This window comes from Mytilus galloprovincialis, chromosome 5 (assembly GCF_965363235.1).
Source record: "Mytilus galloprovincialis chromosome 5, xbMytGall1.hap1.1, whole genome shotgun sequence".
NCBI lineage: Eukaryota > Metazoa > Mollusca > Bivalvia > Mytilida > Mytilidae > Mytilus > Mytilus galloprovincialis.
In genome coordinates, this window is record NC_134842.1 from 69821012 (window position 1) to 69833749 (window position 12738).

Sequence of the window (12738 nt, forward strand, 5' to 3'; positions counted from 1 at the left end):
CGGTCTGCACAAAAAAAAAATTAAAACCATACGCACAAAATAGTGCACCGTTATTCTTCGCAGACACTGTATACTGATTACATTACGTAACACAAATCACAGATAATTTATTAATAATGTTTAAATTTTAAGAAAAGGGGTGATATTCATTTTTCATAGATTGATTAATTATTTTCAAAATAATTCTAGTCATATAGAAGGGGAACATTGTTTATATGTCAAACAAGTATGCATTCACTAGTGATTACTAGTTTGTCATTCTGTCCGTCAGTACAATTTTCCAAACATTTTATCCTCATGTTTGAATATATTTATTAGATATCTGATATAAACTATGAACACTCATAATATTACTAGGAGGGGGTCAATTTTGTGTTTCCAGTGGAAACATATTATTTTTGTGTTTCCAGAGGAAACATTTTGTTATGTTTCCAGGGTTTGTCTAGAATTTTTTTTGACTAATTGTCAATGTTTTCCCCTCCTAATTTATCTCAGAAATTTTTAGTGTTTCCAAGGAACACATTTCATTCTTTTTTATGTGTTTGGCACGGGGAACACATTCTTTTTTTTTTGTGTTTCCAGACTTGTCTAGTAATTATTGTTTAACTACTTGTTAATCTATAATGATGTCGTCTAGTATTGGTTTCTCTGCTTCTGAAAGATTATATTTTCATGTTTTAAGGACAGATTTAATTCCAATCAGTTTCCGTGTTTCCAGGGGGAACATTTTTTCTTTGTTTCCAGGGGAAACATTTTTTAGGGTGTTTCCAGGGCAATCTATTTTTTTTTGTTTTTACAGGGGAAACTTTTTTTTTTTTTTTCAGGGGAAACATTTTTTTTTGTGTTTCCAGGGGAAACCTTTTTGTTTGTGTTCCAGGGGAAACATTGTTTATGGTGTTTTCAGGGCAAACTGTTTTTTTGTGTTTTTCCAGGGGAAACTTTTTTTGTGTTTCCAGGGAAACTTTTTTTGTTGTCGTCTGTAACTATCATGTGATGGGTGCCTCAGGTGCAGCAGGACTATTTTCCACTATCGAACACCTATTGTGACTTTTAATTCTCAGTCTTTTGTTTGCATTGTGGTGTTTTGGAAATGGCTGCTGGCCATGTTGAGGAATTTTTGCCCTGGCTTTCTTAGTTCGGTTTGAATTTTCCTTTGGTTTCTTCTGCCTCTCAGTTATTTGGATTTGCCTTGATTTACAAAAAATCTTGACAAATTTTGTATTGCTACATGATATAAAAAAAAATCCTCAGCAAACATACCTTGCTTATGATAACAAGCTATTACTAAAAGGTATGCATGACTAATCTTTGCTAGTTTTTAATAATAGTTTTGAAATTTCTTTAGATGAAAATGTTATTAATATCAACCTACCAGATGCTTTAGTATATATATAAAATGCAGTAAAGGGGCACTAGCTGTCAAATTCAAGTTCACCGATTTTAATCAAATTCTCATATTTTATTTATAACAATGTAAAACATTTATCTATTAACTATTAAAAGTCTAAAATAAATAATAAACAGGGCACGAGCATGAAAATGCTTCGTGTGTATTTTAGTCCAGACGCCATCTTATTAATTATCGAGTTGACCTCTAAAGTTATGCGATGGCCATATAAGCGATGTAAACATAAATATAGTTATAAATAGATTAAGTAAACTCGTGCTGTTGGATTATTCTAGGTCTATTTAATTCCATATTATAGATGAAAAATAAATGTTTATCATCGTTTTTACCTGTATAAGAATGATTTTTGTGGATCGAATCAGTCAATTAAATGATTTATCTTTGTTTCACTTTCAATGTTGACATTCTTTTCCTTTAAATAACTTTACACATATAATTCACGTATTATCCATCTCAAGCTAATGGGTTAAATTGAAGTTCACATGAATACGGATTCAATGATGTCGAATTATTCACTTGCAAGTGAATAATTCATAATCAATGGGTTTTTTTTAGCTTATTTTGACAAAATTGAACCATACTGGCTGCTAAAAGCTAATTATTATTTCACTATTTGCATTTCATTTATATTGATTGAGCAAAAAAAAAGATATTGGATTTTTTTTAAATTTCGTAGCTATAGTGCCCCTTTAAGAAAATTTAGAATACTCTTCACTGGATAATAATATAAATCAAAATGTAGGTAAACAATATTTTCAATTCTAAGTTCAATACCATATAAAGATAAGATGTGGCATGACTCATTTGCATTAATACCAAATCTCCTTATTAAAAGTTGAGTGGTGTGTGTATTTCGAAGTTTTTCTCACAGGTCACCCAGTTTGAATAGAATATTTTGACATTTTGCTGTGCTCTTGGATTTGAGTTAAGAGCCAACCAAAGCTCACGGCCTGTTGGTGGGTAGTTGATGACTATATGGTAAGCTCTGGATGTCTTTTTGAGTATTGCATACGGTGATTTGGTGATGTCTTCATGCCATGCATTGTCACATTACTTTATATAGACAGCTTATCAGTCAACCTGATCTATCAAAGTAGCTCTCCTCTCCTTTTGTATAGTCAGACGAAAAACAAGATATAAACTGACTTAGCTTGGTATAAACATGTTTATTTAATATACTCATATAAATATAAAAAAGAAGATGTGGTATGATTGTCAATGAGACAACTCTGCATAAGAGACCAAAATAACACAGAAATTATCAACTATAGGTCATCGTACGGCCTTCAACAATGAGCAAAGCCCATACCGCATAGTCAGTTATAAAAGGCCCCGAAATGACAATGTAAAACAATTCAAACAAGAAAACTAACGGCCTTCTTTATGCACAAAAATTGAACGAAAAACAAAAACGTAACACATAAACAAACGACAACCACTGAATTACAGGCTTCTGACTTGGGACAGGCACATACATTTTGAATGTGGCGGGGTTAAACATGTTAGCGGGGTCCCAAATTCAAGTCAAATTGATATTTTAAAACAACATAAAAGTAAAAAAAAAAATAGTTTAATAAATGTTGAAAATATTATTGTGTTTGTGAGTGGAAAACTACTTAAAATTGTAGAAATATTCAAAAGTAGCTCTCGCGTTTTTGTTCTGCGGCTACGTTTACGGAACACCAATCAAGTAATCGATCTTGACGTCATCATGACTATGGCTTCAATATTCAATGGTATAATAAAATATCATGTTCTGCTTGTCGTAGACTCAAAAAGACTTCAAGTTGGATTAGATCTACGAAGACTAAAGAACGTTCATGTGTGGTTTGGCAATTGTACATGCCCACGACACCGTCCAGATATTGTTCGGAAGATGTTTTGAGAAGTAACGATGCTACCGGACATGTAAAATTAAACTGTTACAGTATATTACAGAACACAAAACTGGCTATCTTTGCTGTAAATACAAGTTAAAAACCGGACATGGTTTACATTAAAGCTAAAAATCCCAATCCCACGGCATCAAATAATTTAAAAAAAAACATATGATACTACCATATACCTCTAGTAGGCAGTAAAAGTGCTATATGTACGTTTTGTTTGGGTCTAGCCCAAGAATAAGTAAGTTCAAGTCTTTTTAGAACGTTATCGGAAGGACATACTAATACAAAAACTTAGTACCAGTGTTATATGAACGTTATCGGAAGGACGTACTCCTACAAAAACTTAGTAAATGAATGTATCGGAAGAACATATTCCCACAAAAATTGAGTACCAGAGTTATATGAACGTTATCGGAAGGACATTTCATACAAAAACTTCGTACTAGTGTTATATGAATATTATCGGAAGGACATACTCCTACAAAAACTTAGTATCAGTGTTAAATGAATGTATCCGAAGGACATACTCCTACCAAAATTGAGTACAAGTGTTAGGCAGCAACCATTTGATTTTCTGGGGGGGGGGGGGGGGGGGGGGGGGGGGGGGGCTATGTTTTTTTTTTTCTGGACAAATTTTTCAATTTTAGCATTACATATAGTGGCAGCTGAGGGTGAAACAAACATTTTTTTTTCTTAGAATCAAAAACAAATTATTTTTTTCTCCAAAAACTTTTCCAAAAAAAACCCCAGAAAATCAAATGGTTGCTGCCTTATATATATATGAACGTAATCGGAAGGACATACTTGTATAAAGGTCATCACATGTATGAATTTTTGCATACCACACTTGTAAAGACCATAACGTTCATGATTTCTCGTGTATCTATTGTCACGTAATCCTTCACTCAACACATGTACACCACTTTTGTAAATTTCACGAATTCTCGTGTGCCTATAAAAGTGACTTTTTCCACTAAATTATTTACCGATACAGGTAAATGTGCATGCAATTATTCATCACAAGTATGGGTTATAATGTCTTTACGATAATAACCGTCGGAACTAAAGCTTGTACCCATACGTCACATTTTAGGTCATCTTTTATCAGTATGTGTTTTTGTATGTCTCAGACAATTACTGATTCTGCCAACTCTTTTTCAAAATATCACATCTTATCTTTCCAAGTATGGATTTTCATGTGTTTATTACGATTGCTTTTGTGACCAAATGCTTTACCACATACATCACATCTGTAAGGTTTTTCGCCAGTATGTGTTATCATGTGTGTACGACAAGAACTGCTTTGGCCAAATTCTTTTCCACAAATATAACATGCGTAAGGTTTTTCGCCAGTATGTTTTTTCATGTGTACATTATAGTTGCTCTTGGCACTAAATTCTTTACCACATTCATCACATTTGTAAGGTTTTTCACCAGTATGTGTTCTCATGTGAATTAGACAACTATCTTTTTTGCCAAACTTTTTTTCACAAATATCACATTTGTAAGGTTTTTCGCCAGTATGTGTTCTCATGTGAGTTAGACAATTCCTTTTTCTGCGAAACTGTTTTCCACAAACATCACATCTGTAAGGTTGTTCACCAGTATGCTTTCTCATGTGAATTCGACAGGTGCTTTCTCGGTGAAACTCTTGATCACAAAAAACACATTTAAAATGTTTTTCCCCAGTATGAATTCTCATGTGTTCATTATAGTTGCCTTTCTGACCAAATTCCTTATCACATACATCACATTTGTAAGGTTTTTCGCTAGTATGTGTTCTCATGTGAACTTTACAGTTATTTTTTTGGCAAAATTCCTTTCCACAAATATCACATTTGTAAGGTTTTCCACCAGTATGGATTTTCTTGTGTATATTATAATTGCCTTTATGACCAAATACTTTTCCACATTTATCACATTTGTAAGGTGTTTCGCCAGTATGTTTTCTCAAATGAACTTTACAGTTACTGTTTTGGACAAATCCTTTTCCACAAATATCACATTTGTAAGGTTTTTCACCAGTATGGATTTTCTTGTGTATATTATAATTGCCTTTGCTACTAAATTCTTTACAACATTCATCACATTTGTAAGGTTGTTTACCAGTAAGATTTTTCATTTGACGTAGACAAGAACTTTTTCGGTGAAACTCTTTGTCTGCAGTAGCCTCTTTACTGGACATAACTAAGTGTTACAGTCTGTTCACAGATGTGTTTTTTATCTACAACATACAAATGCCAATTTATTTAAAGATGGTAGGTAAACTATGTAATAATTACAACTATAAGCAGTATGTATTGTGTACATACATTTGTACTAGAAGTCTGATTTTTTTTCATTTATCCCTGTTCAAAAAAGTATTAGGCCTAAGATCTTGCATGCCAGACGCGGGTTACATCTTCATAAGACTCTCAGTGATGCTCGAATAAAAAAAAAGTTAAATAGCCAAATCAAGTATAAATTAGAAGAGGGTCAATAATTTTTCACAGATTTTTCCAAAATACGACTAGGGTAAATAGTTTTGCTTGAGTTAAAAAAATCTTTAGGATTTACAAGAATTCAGAATTACGCCAACTGTAAGTTTAAAAATATGACTATGTTTACATTTATATCAGTGATATTCATGATAACGCAGAAATGTTGACTAAAAAAATTATATCAAGACAAAACGTTGCATAGCAGAGGCGCGTTTCGTCTATAAGAGACAAACAGTTGGCACTCAAATAAAAGAAAAATAGAATTCTAAATAAATTTAAAATCTAAGAGCATTGCGTAAACAATTCCAAAATACGGCTACGGTTATAATATACACATGAGGAAGAAAACCCCTTTATAATTCGAAGAATATTGCAAATACTGCAAACTGTTATTTTTAAATTTATAAAAATTAATGAATATGAATTCTTGATAATACCTTTTTAACATCCACTATGCTCGTGTCTGTTGTGAGGTTTTAGATTTCAACAAACGTAATTTATGTGTATTAGTGGTAAATTATTAAGTTAGGGATTTCGTTACCACAAATAACTTAAAACTTGTACTTTATTCTTCCATAGCTATAAGCTTATTGACCCTTTAAATAAACTTATTCTAAATGTTAGCAATTCATCTCTGTATTTGAATATTGGTTTTATGTCCCATTTATGCCATTATGTTTTCTGGTCTGTGCGTCAGTCCGTCTGTTCGTCCGTCCGTCCATTCGTTCGTCCCGCTTCAGGTTAAAGATTGTTGGTCCAGGTAGGTTAAAGATTATGGTCGAGAAGTTTTTCATGATCAGCTTGAAACTTAGTACTAATGTTCCTTGTGATATGATCTTCTTAATGCCAAATTAGAGATTATACCCCATTTTCACGGTCCACTTAACATTGAAATGATAGTGCAGATGGGGCATCCGTTTACTTACGACACAACATTTTGTTATTGGTATAAATATAGATTTTGCTACCGTAAATTAATAGCAGACTAGACACTATTGTTATATACATATGCACTTTAATGGATCTACCATCTGTCGACGCATGTATCTTGGCGTTGAACAAGGTAATGGTTTTCTCTAACTGTTTATATGACGTCTTTCCACTGCATCCATCCATTGTATGTTGGATGTGATTGATAATTTAGTCTTGATGCACGATTTTTTTTTATTTGCTTTGAACTAGCTGTCACTGACTGCGAGTCTTCTCAGATATGTACTTTTTGTTGTTGGAATGTACAAGTACCATGTCAGGTCCATGTGTTTTCTTATATGTATTTAGCCTTTTTCAACACAATTTTATAAAATTGAGAATGGACATATAGTTCGTTCATATGCTATGCTGTTACATCACTGTCCGAATTAAGGGTAGGGTTGAGATTCCGCTAACATGTTTAACCCCGCCACATTTTGTATATATTTGTCTGTACCAAGTTAGGAGCCTGTAATTCAGTTGTCGTTTATTGCTGTGTTAAACATTTGTTTTTCGTTCAGTTGTTTTTACATTAATATACATGTAGTTTTGTCGTTTGGTTTCATATTTGTGATTTTGGGGTCTTTCAAAGCCGACAATGCGGCATGGGCTTTGCGTATTGTTGAAGGCTTTACAGTGACCTATAAAGATTTGTTAATTTCTGTGTCATTTGTTCTTTTGTGCAGAGTTGTCTAATTGGCAATCATACCACATCTGTGTTTTTCTGTTTTGTTTTTTTTTAAATATGATGGCATACAAACCATAAAAGTTTGAAAGATATTTGTCAAACAGTTTCACAGCATTTGCGTTCAAAACGCCTTGGGCAGTTGGGGTGACGGATAGATACTGTTACTATATATATATCTATATTCAATAACATTTCAGCACAGGCACTTGTTTCTGTCAATATGTGGTTTACTATCCATACCCGTACTAAAAAATCACTCGATTTTTAATTTTAGTACGGGTATGGATAGTAAACCCCATATTGACAGAAACAAGTGCCTGTTAGTAAAGGCCCGAAAACTCGATCGTGATTCAGTTGTTTTTACTTGCTCTTGATGTAAACGTGTTATATTGGTCCTTATGGTATTTTGCTTAAGGTATATAATTTGATTCTTTTGTGGCCAAGAAACGTGACCGTGACGGCTAAAATAGAAAATAAGGATAACATGCAGTTTTTGACTTATATTTCAGAAACTAAAGTAGTTATAGTAAAATTGATAAGGAGTCAAATTATTCAACAGGTCGGCACTAATTCTGAAAAATCCGACAACCCAATGTTAAAAGCAAGATATACATGTTTAATTGAGATATATATGATTAAAGACCGTACACGTAAGTTATAGTTTGATGCAAGCGCATAGGTCATCATATATACGTCTTCAAATTTCGAAGTTTAACTAAAATAAACGCAATTGAGCTAATTTTTGGTGCATCTGAAAGATAATGTAAAAGCCTTTAAGAATAATACCGTAATTCAATGAACAAATAAGTTTTTCATAGAAAAATATAATATATTTGCAGGGAAATGCATACTTAAACCCCGTGCCTACTTTGGTGAATATATATACTTTTCAATTAACCGGAAACTGTTCATGAGAGAAATGTAAAAATAGTTTCGATGAAACCTTTTCAAATTACGTCAACGAATAAATATCAGGAAATAAGTTAAAACTCAAATGAAACTAAAACAATTGATATGTTTGTACAATTCAATTGTATCTTACCTCTATTTCCATAAGTTGTGTCTTTGTTTATTCTCTTTGAAAAAACACACAGATTTGTCAAATTCTGGAAATTCTGGAAAACCCAAAATTGTGAGGCTGTTTATTTCATTACGTCATGTAGAAATTATGCGTATAAATATGTGACAACTTAACGAATCGAATATGTATGTTGTTTATACAGAACAAACGCCACATTTATTTTTACTATACATACAATTCTTATTTTAAGTCAACAATATAAATTTTAGAACTGTATTTTCTTCAATTTAAGAACCTTGCTAAACTGCAAAAAAGATATGTTTTAGGAAAACAAAGTCCTCAAGATATTTATAAATATCTTGATTTTGGACTACTTGGTATTTTTTGCAATTTATTTTAATGTTATGATAATGTACTTCAAAGGTTAGTTTTATTTATAGACGAGTTTAAAAAATGCAGAAAAATATAAGCTCTCTAAATATAAAAATTTCGTATATTATATTCCCGTGAAGCAATTAAAATAAGAAAAACAAAACGTGAACCTCGTTGGCAGTTTGACTGTCCGTCTGGTATATTTCGTCCCTCTTTTTTTTTTTATCTATTAATATATAGATATCCATGATTTATCCTAATTCTGTACATGGGATTTGGAAAACTGACATGTATTCTTTTAACTTTGGACCTCAATCAAAATATTTCCATAGCTTAACTCACCTGGGTCTTTAGGTCCAGGAAACCTTATGCAATTGCCTATTAGTTGTACCTAATGTGGATAAAAGCTTAGCCGTAGGGAGTTTTGTATGAATTAAAAAAGTGAATGGAAAAATCAGCCTATCCCACCTTTGGACATCAATTAAAAAAGTTCATTGAATTTACCCACCCGGGTCTTAAAGTCCAGATAACCTTAAGCAATTGCCTATCTTTTGTACCAAACGTGGACAAAACCTTTGTCGTCGGGAATTTTAAATGAATTAAAGAAGGGAGTTGCTATGGACACCCTACCCCAACTTTGGACCTCAATTGAAAAACGTTCCATAACTTAACCCACCCGGGTCTTTTGGTTCATGCAACCTTATGCAATAACCTATCAGTTGTACCTTATGTGGACAAAACCTTTGCCACAGGGATTTTTTTTAAATTAAAGAGGGGAAGTGGTAGGGTCACCCTACCCCAAATTGGCACCTCAATTAAAAACGTAAAAACACTTTACCCATCTTGGTCGTTGGGTCCAAACAACCTCTGTACTTATTGTTGACAAAAGCTTTGCCGTAGGGAACTTTTGATAAATTAAAGGAGGGAGGTGGTAAGGGCACACTACCTAAACTTTTAACCTCAATCAAAAACGTTTATAAACCTTACCCACATTGGTCTTTGGGTCCAGACAACCTTAAACAAAATTCCTATCATTTGAACTAAGTGTGGACAAAACCTTTTCCGTAGGGATTTTTTTTTATGAATTGCAGAATAGATGAGGTGGTGTCACTCTACCATAACTTTGGACCTAAATTAAAATAGTCCCACCTTTTACCACCTGGGGGTTCGGTCAAAGCAACCATAGGCGTAAAAAACGTAAAAAGCGCGTTATAAATAACATTTCATTGGACCAATTCGAGGAACATTTTAAAAAACTTATGTCTAAACCTCCCGAAGTGAATGTTGGAACGAGTGATACTCCGGAAACAGTTTTTGAGGAACTAGATCTTCCGTTTATAGAAAAAGAACTGGATTCGTGCATCAAAAAACTAAAAAGAGACAAGTCGACTGGTTATGATGATATAATGAATGAGTATATACTGTTTGGTAAAACTTTATTGAAACCTGTACTTTGCAAACTGTTCAATAATATTTTATGTTCTGGAAATTTTCCTGAAATATGGGTGAAATGTATTTTAATTCCAATTTTTAAGAAAGGAAATCCTGACGATCCTGGAAACTACAGAGGTATTTCGTTGGTGTCACATTTAGGAAAACTATTTACGTCGTTGATTAATTCAAGACTTATAACATGGTGCAAGATTAACAACACTCTGACAGATGCACACTGATTTGGATTCCGTCCTGGATACGGTACTTCTGATGCCATCTTCTGTCTTCATTCCTTGATTTCTAAGTCATTAAGAAAAGGTAAACGCTTATATTGCTGTTTTATCGATTATATTAAGGCGTTTGATAGTGTTTTTCATGTAAAATTGTGGTTGAGATTAGTTAGATGTGGCGTTACTGGTAAACTTCTTACTGTAATTAAATCTACGTATTCTAAATTGAAAACTAGTATAAAGTGTAATGGAAAAATTTCAGATTTTTTTAATTGTAATACTGGCTTGATGCAAGGGGAATCTTTATCCCCTTTATTATACTCGTTGTATGTCAATGATATGGAAGTAGAGCTAATCAGTAATGGCTGTCAGTCCTATGAATTGAAATCCTTAAATTTATTTTTACTTATGTATGCAGACGACACTGTTTTATTTAGCGAGAACATAGATGATCTGCAAAATATGATAAATACTGTAAACTCTTCTGCAGAGGAATATGGTTTATATATTAATTTGTCTAAAACTAAAGTGGTCGTGTTTAGAAATAGAGGTAGTGTAAAAAGTCAAGAAAAATGGTTTTTGAATAACAACCAAATAGATATATGTGATAGTTTTGTATATTTGGGTATTCTTTTTAATTATAATGGCAGTTTTTTTACATACACAAAAAATGTTAGCCAATCAAGGAAGAAAAGCTGTTTTTGCTTTATGTAGTAAAATTGTAGATGATTATTATAACTGTGAAACGTTTCTGTCCTTATTTGATACTTATGTATCTAGTATACTTAATTATAGCTGTGAAGTGTGGGGTAATCATAAAGCTGATGATATAGAGAAAGTACATTTATATTTTTTAAAACGAATTCTAAAGGTTAGAAAAACTGCTGTAAATAACATGGTCTACTGTGAATTGGGACGTTATCCAATGTATTATGAAAGACAAAGAAGACTGATTTAGTTTTGGTTTAAATTATTAAATACTGATAACTGTATACTTAAAGCATGTTATGAAGATATGTTGGAGAGTTCATTTAAAAAACCCAATGACAAATCGAATTGGGGATGTTCAGTCAAAGATATTTTATGTAGATATGGTTTTCATGATGTATGGCTAAAACAAAGTGTAAATAATGTTGATATATTCATACATGAGTTAAAACAAAGAATGAAAGATACCTTTATTGCTGATGATAATGCTTTTTTTAATAATTCATCAAAATGTATTCTTTATAGATATATATATGACACAGATATACTGCAATTTTATTTAGATAGACCTGTTAATCAAATATATAAACCTTTTATATGTAAATATCGTATCTCCGCCCATAGCCTCAATATAGAAACAAGCAGATATTACAATGTAGATAGAGAAAACAGATTATGTACTATGTGCAATAACAATATGATAGAAGATGAATACCATGTTATTCTAGAATGTAATAGATATAGTGATGTAAGAAAACTATACATTAAGAAATATTATTGGCAATATCCATCCACTTTTAAACTTATACAGTTGTTATCAGTTCACAATGTGAAAGAACTTAATAATATAGGTAAATTTTTGTTTAATATTGAAAAAATTCATATATGTAGTTGTATTTATTATTTATCATATGAATTTATTTTCATTCTCCGCCATACATGTATTGTGTATAATTATTGTATTTATATTTCACTGATACAAAATATTGTAAAATTGTATATTCTATAAGCTGTATTGCTTCTGAATAAAGTATTATTATTAGGCAATTGGCTATTATTGGTACCATGTGTGGATAAAAGGTTATCATAAGCTTGACTGCACGCGGGCGGATAAAGTCATGAAACTTTTTAATTAAGGTCCAAAGTTATGATAGGGTGATTTTTCCATCCCCTTCTTTAATTTATAAAAAGGGACGTGGTAGGGATACCCTGCCCCAACTTTGGAGCTCAATTCAAAAAGTTCCGTACTTTTACGCACCTGGGTCTTTGGGTTCAGGCAACCTAAGGCAATTGCCTATTATTTGTAAAACTATTTATCACTGTAGACAAAAGCTTTGTCGTAGGGAATTTTTAATGAAGGAAAGAAGGGAGGTAGTAGGGTCACCCTACCAACTTTGGACCTCAATCAAAAAAGTTCCATATGAATACCCACCTAGGTCTTCACTCCTGGTCACTTTAGGAAATTGACTATCAAAAGTACCAATTGTGGACAAAAGCTTTCCATAGGGAACTTTTTATGAATTTAAGAACGGGGTTGGAAAA

The 12738-nt window shown here is 32.4% G+C and overlaps 1 protein-coding gene across 1 annotated transcript; it reads right to left on the bottom strand.

Annotated features, from left to right (window-relative positions):
• Positions 1-4089: 4089 nt before the first annotated feature.
• On the bottom strand, positions 4090-5572 carry LOC143074696 (uncharacterized). The gene has a single exon (XM_076250034.1). The coding sequence runs from the start codon at positions 5477-5479 to the stop codon at positions 4460-4462; it is 1020 nt and encodes a 339-aa protein (XP_076106149.1). The 5' UTR covers positions 5480-5572; the 3' UTR covers positions 4090-4459.
• Between the last annotated feature and the right edge of the window lie 7166 nt (positions 5573-12738).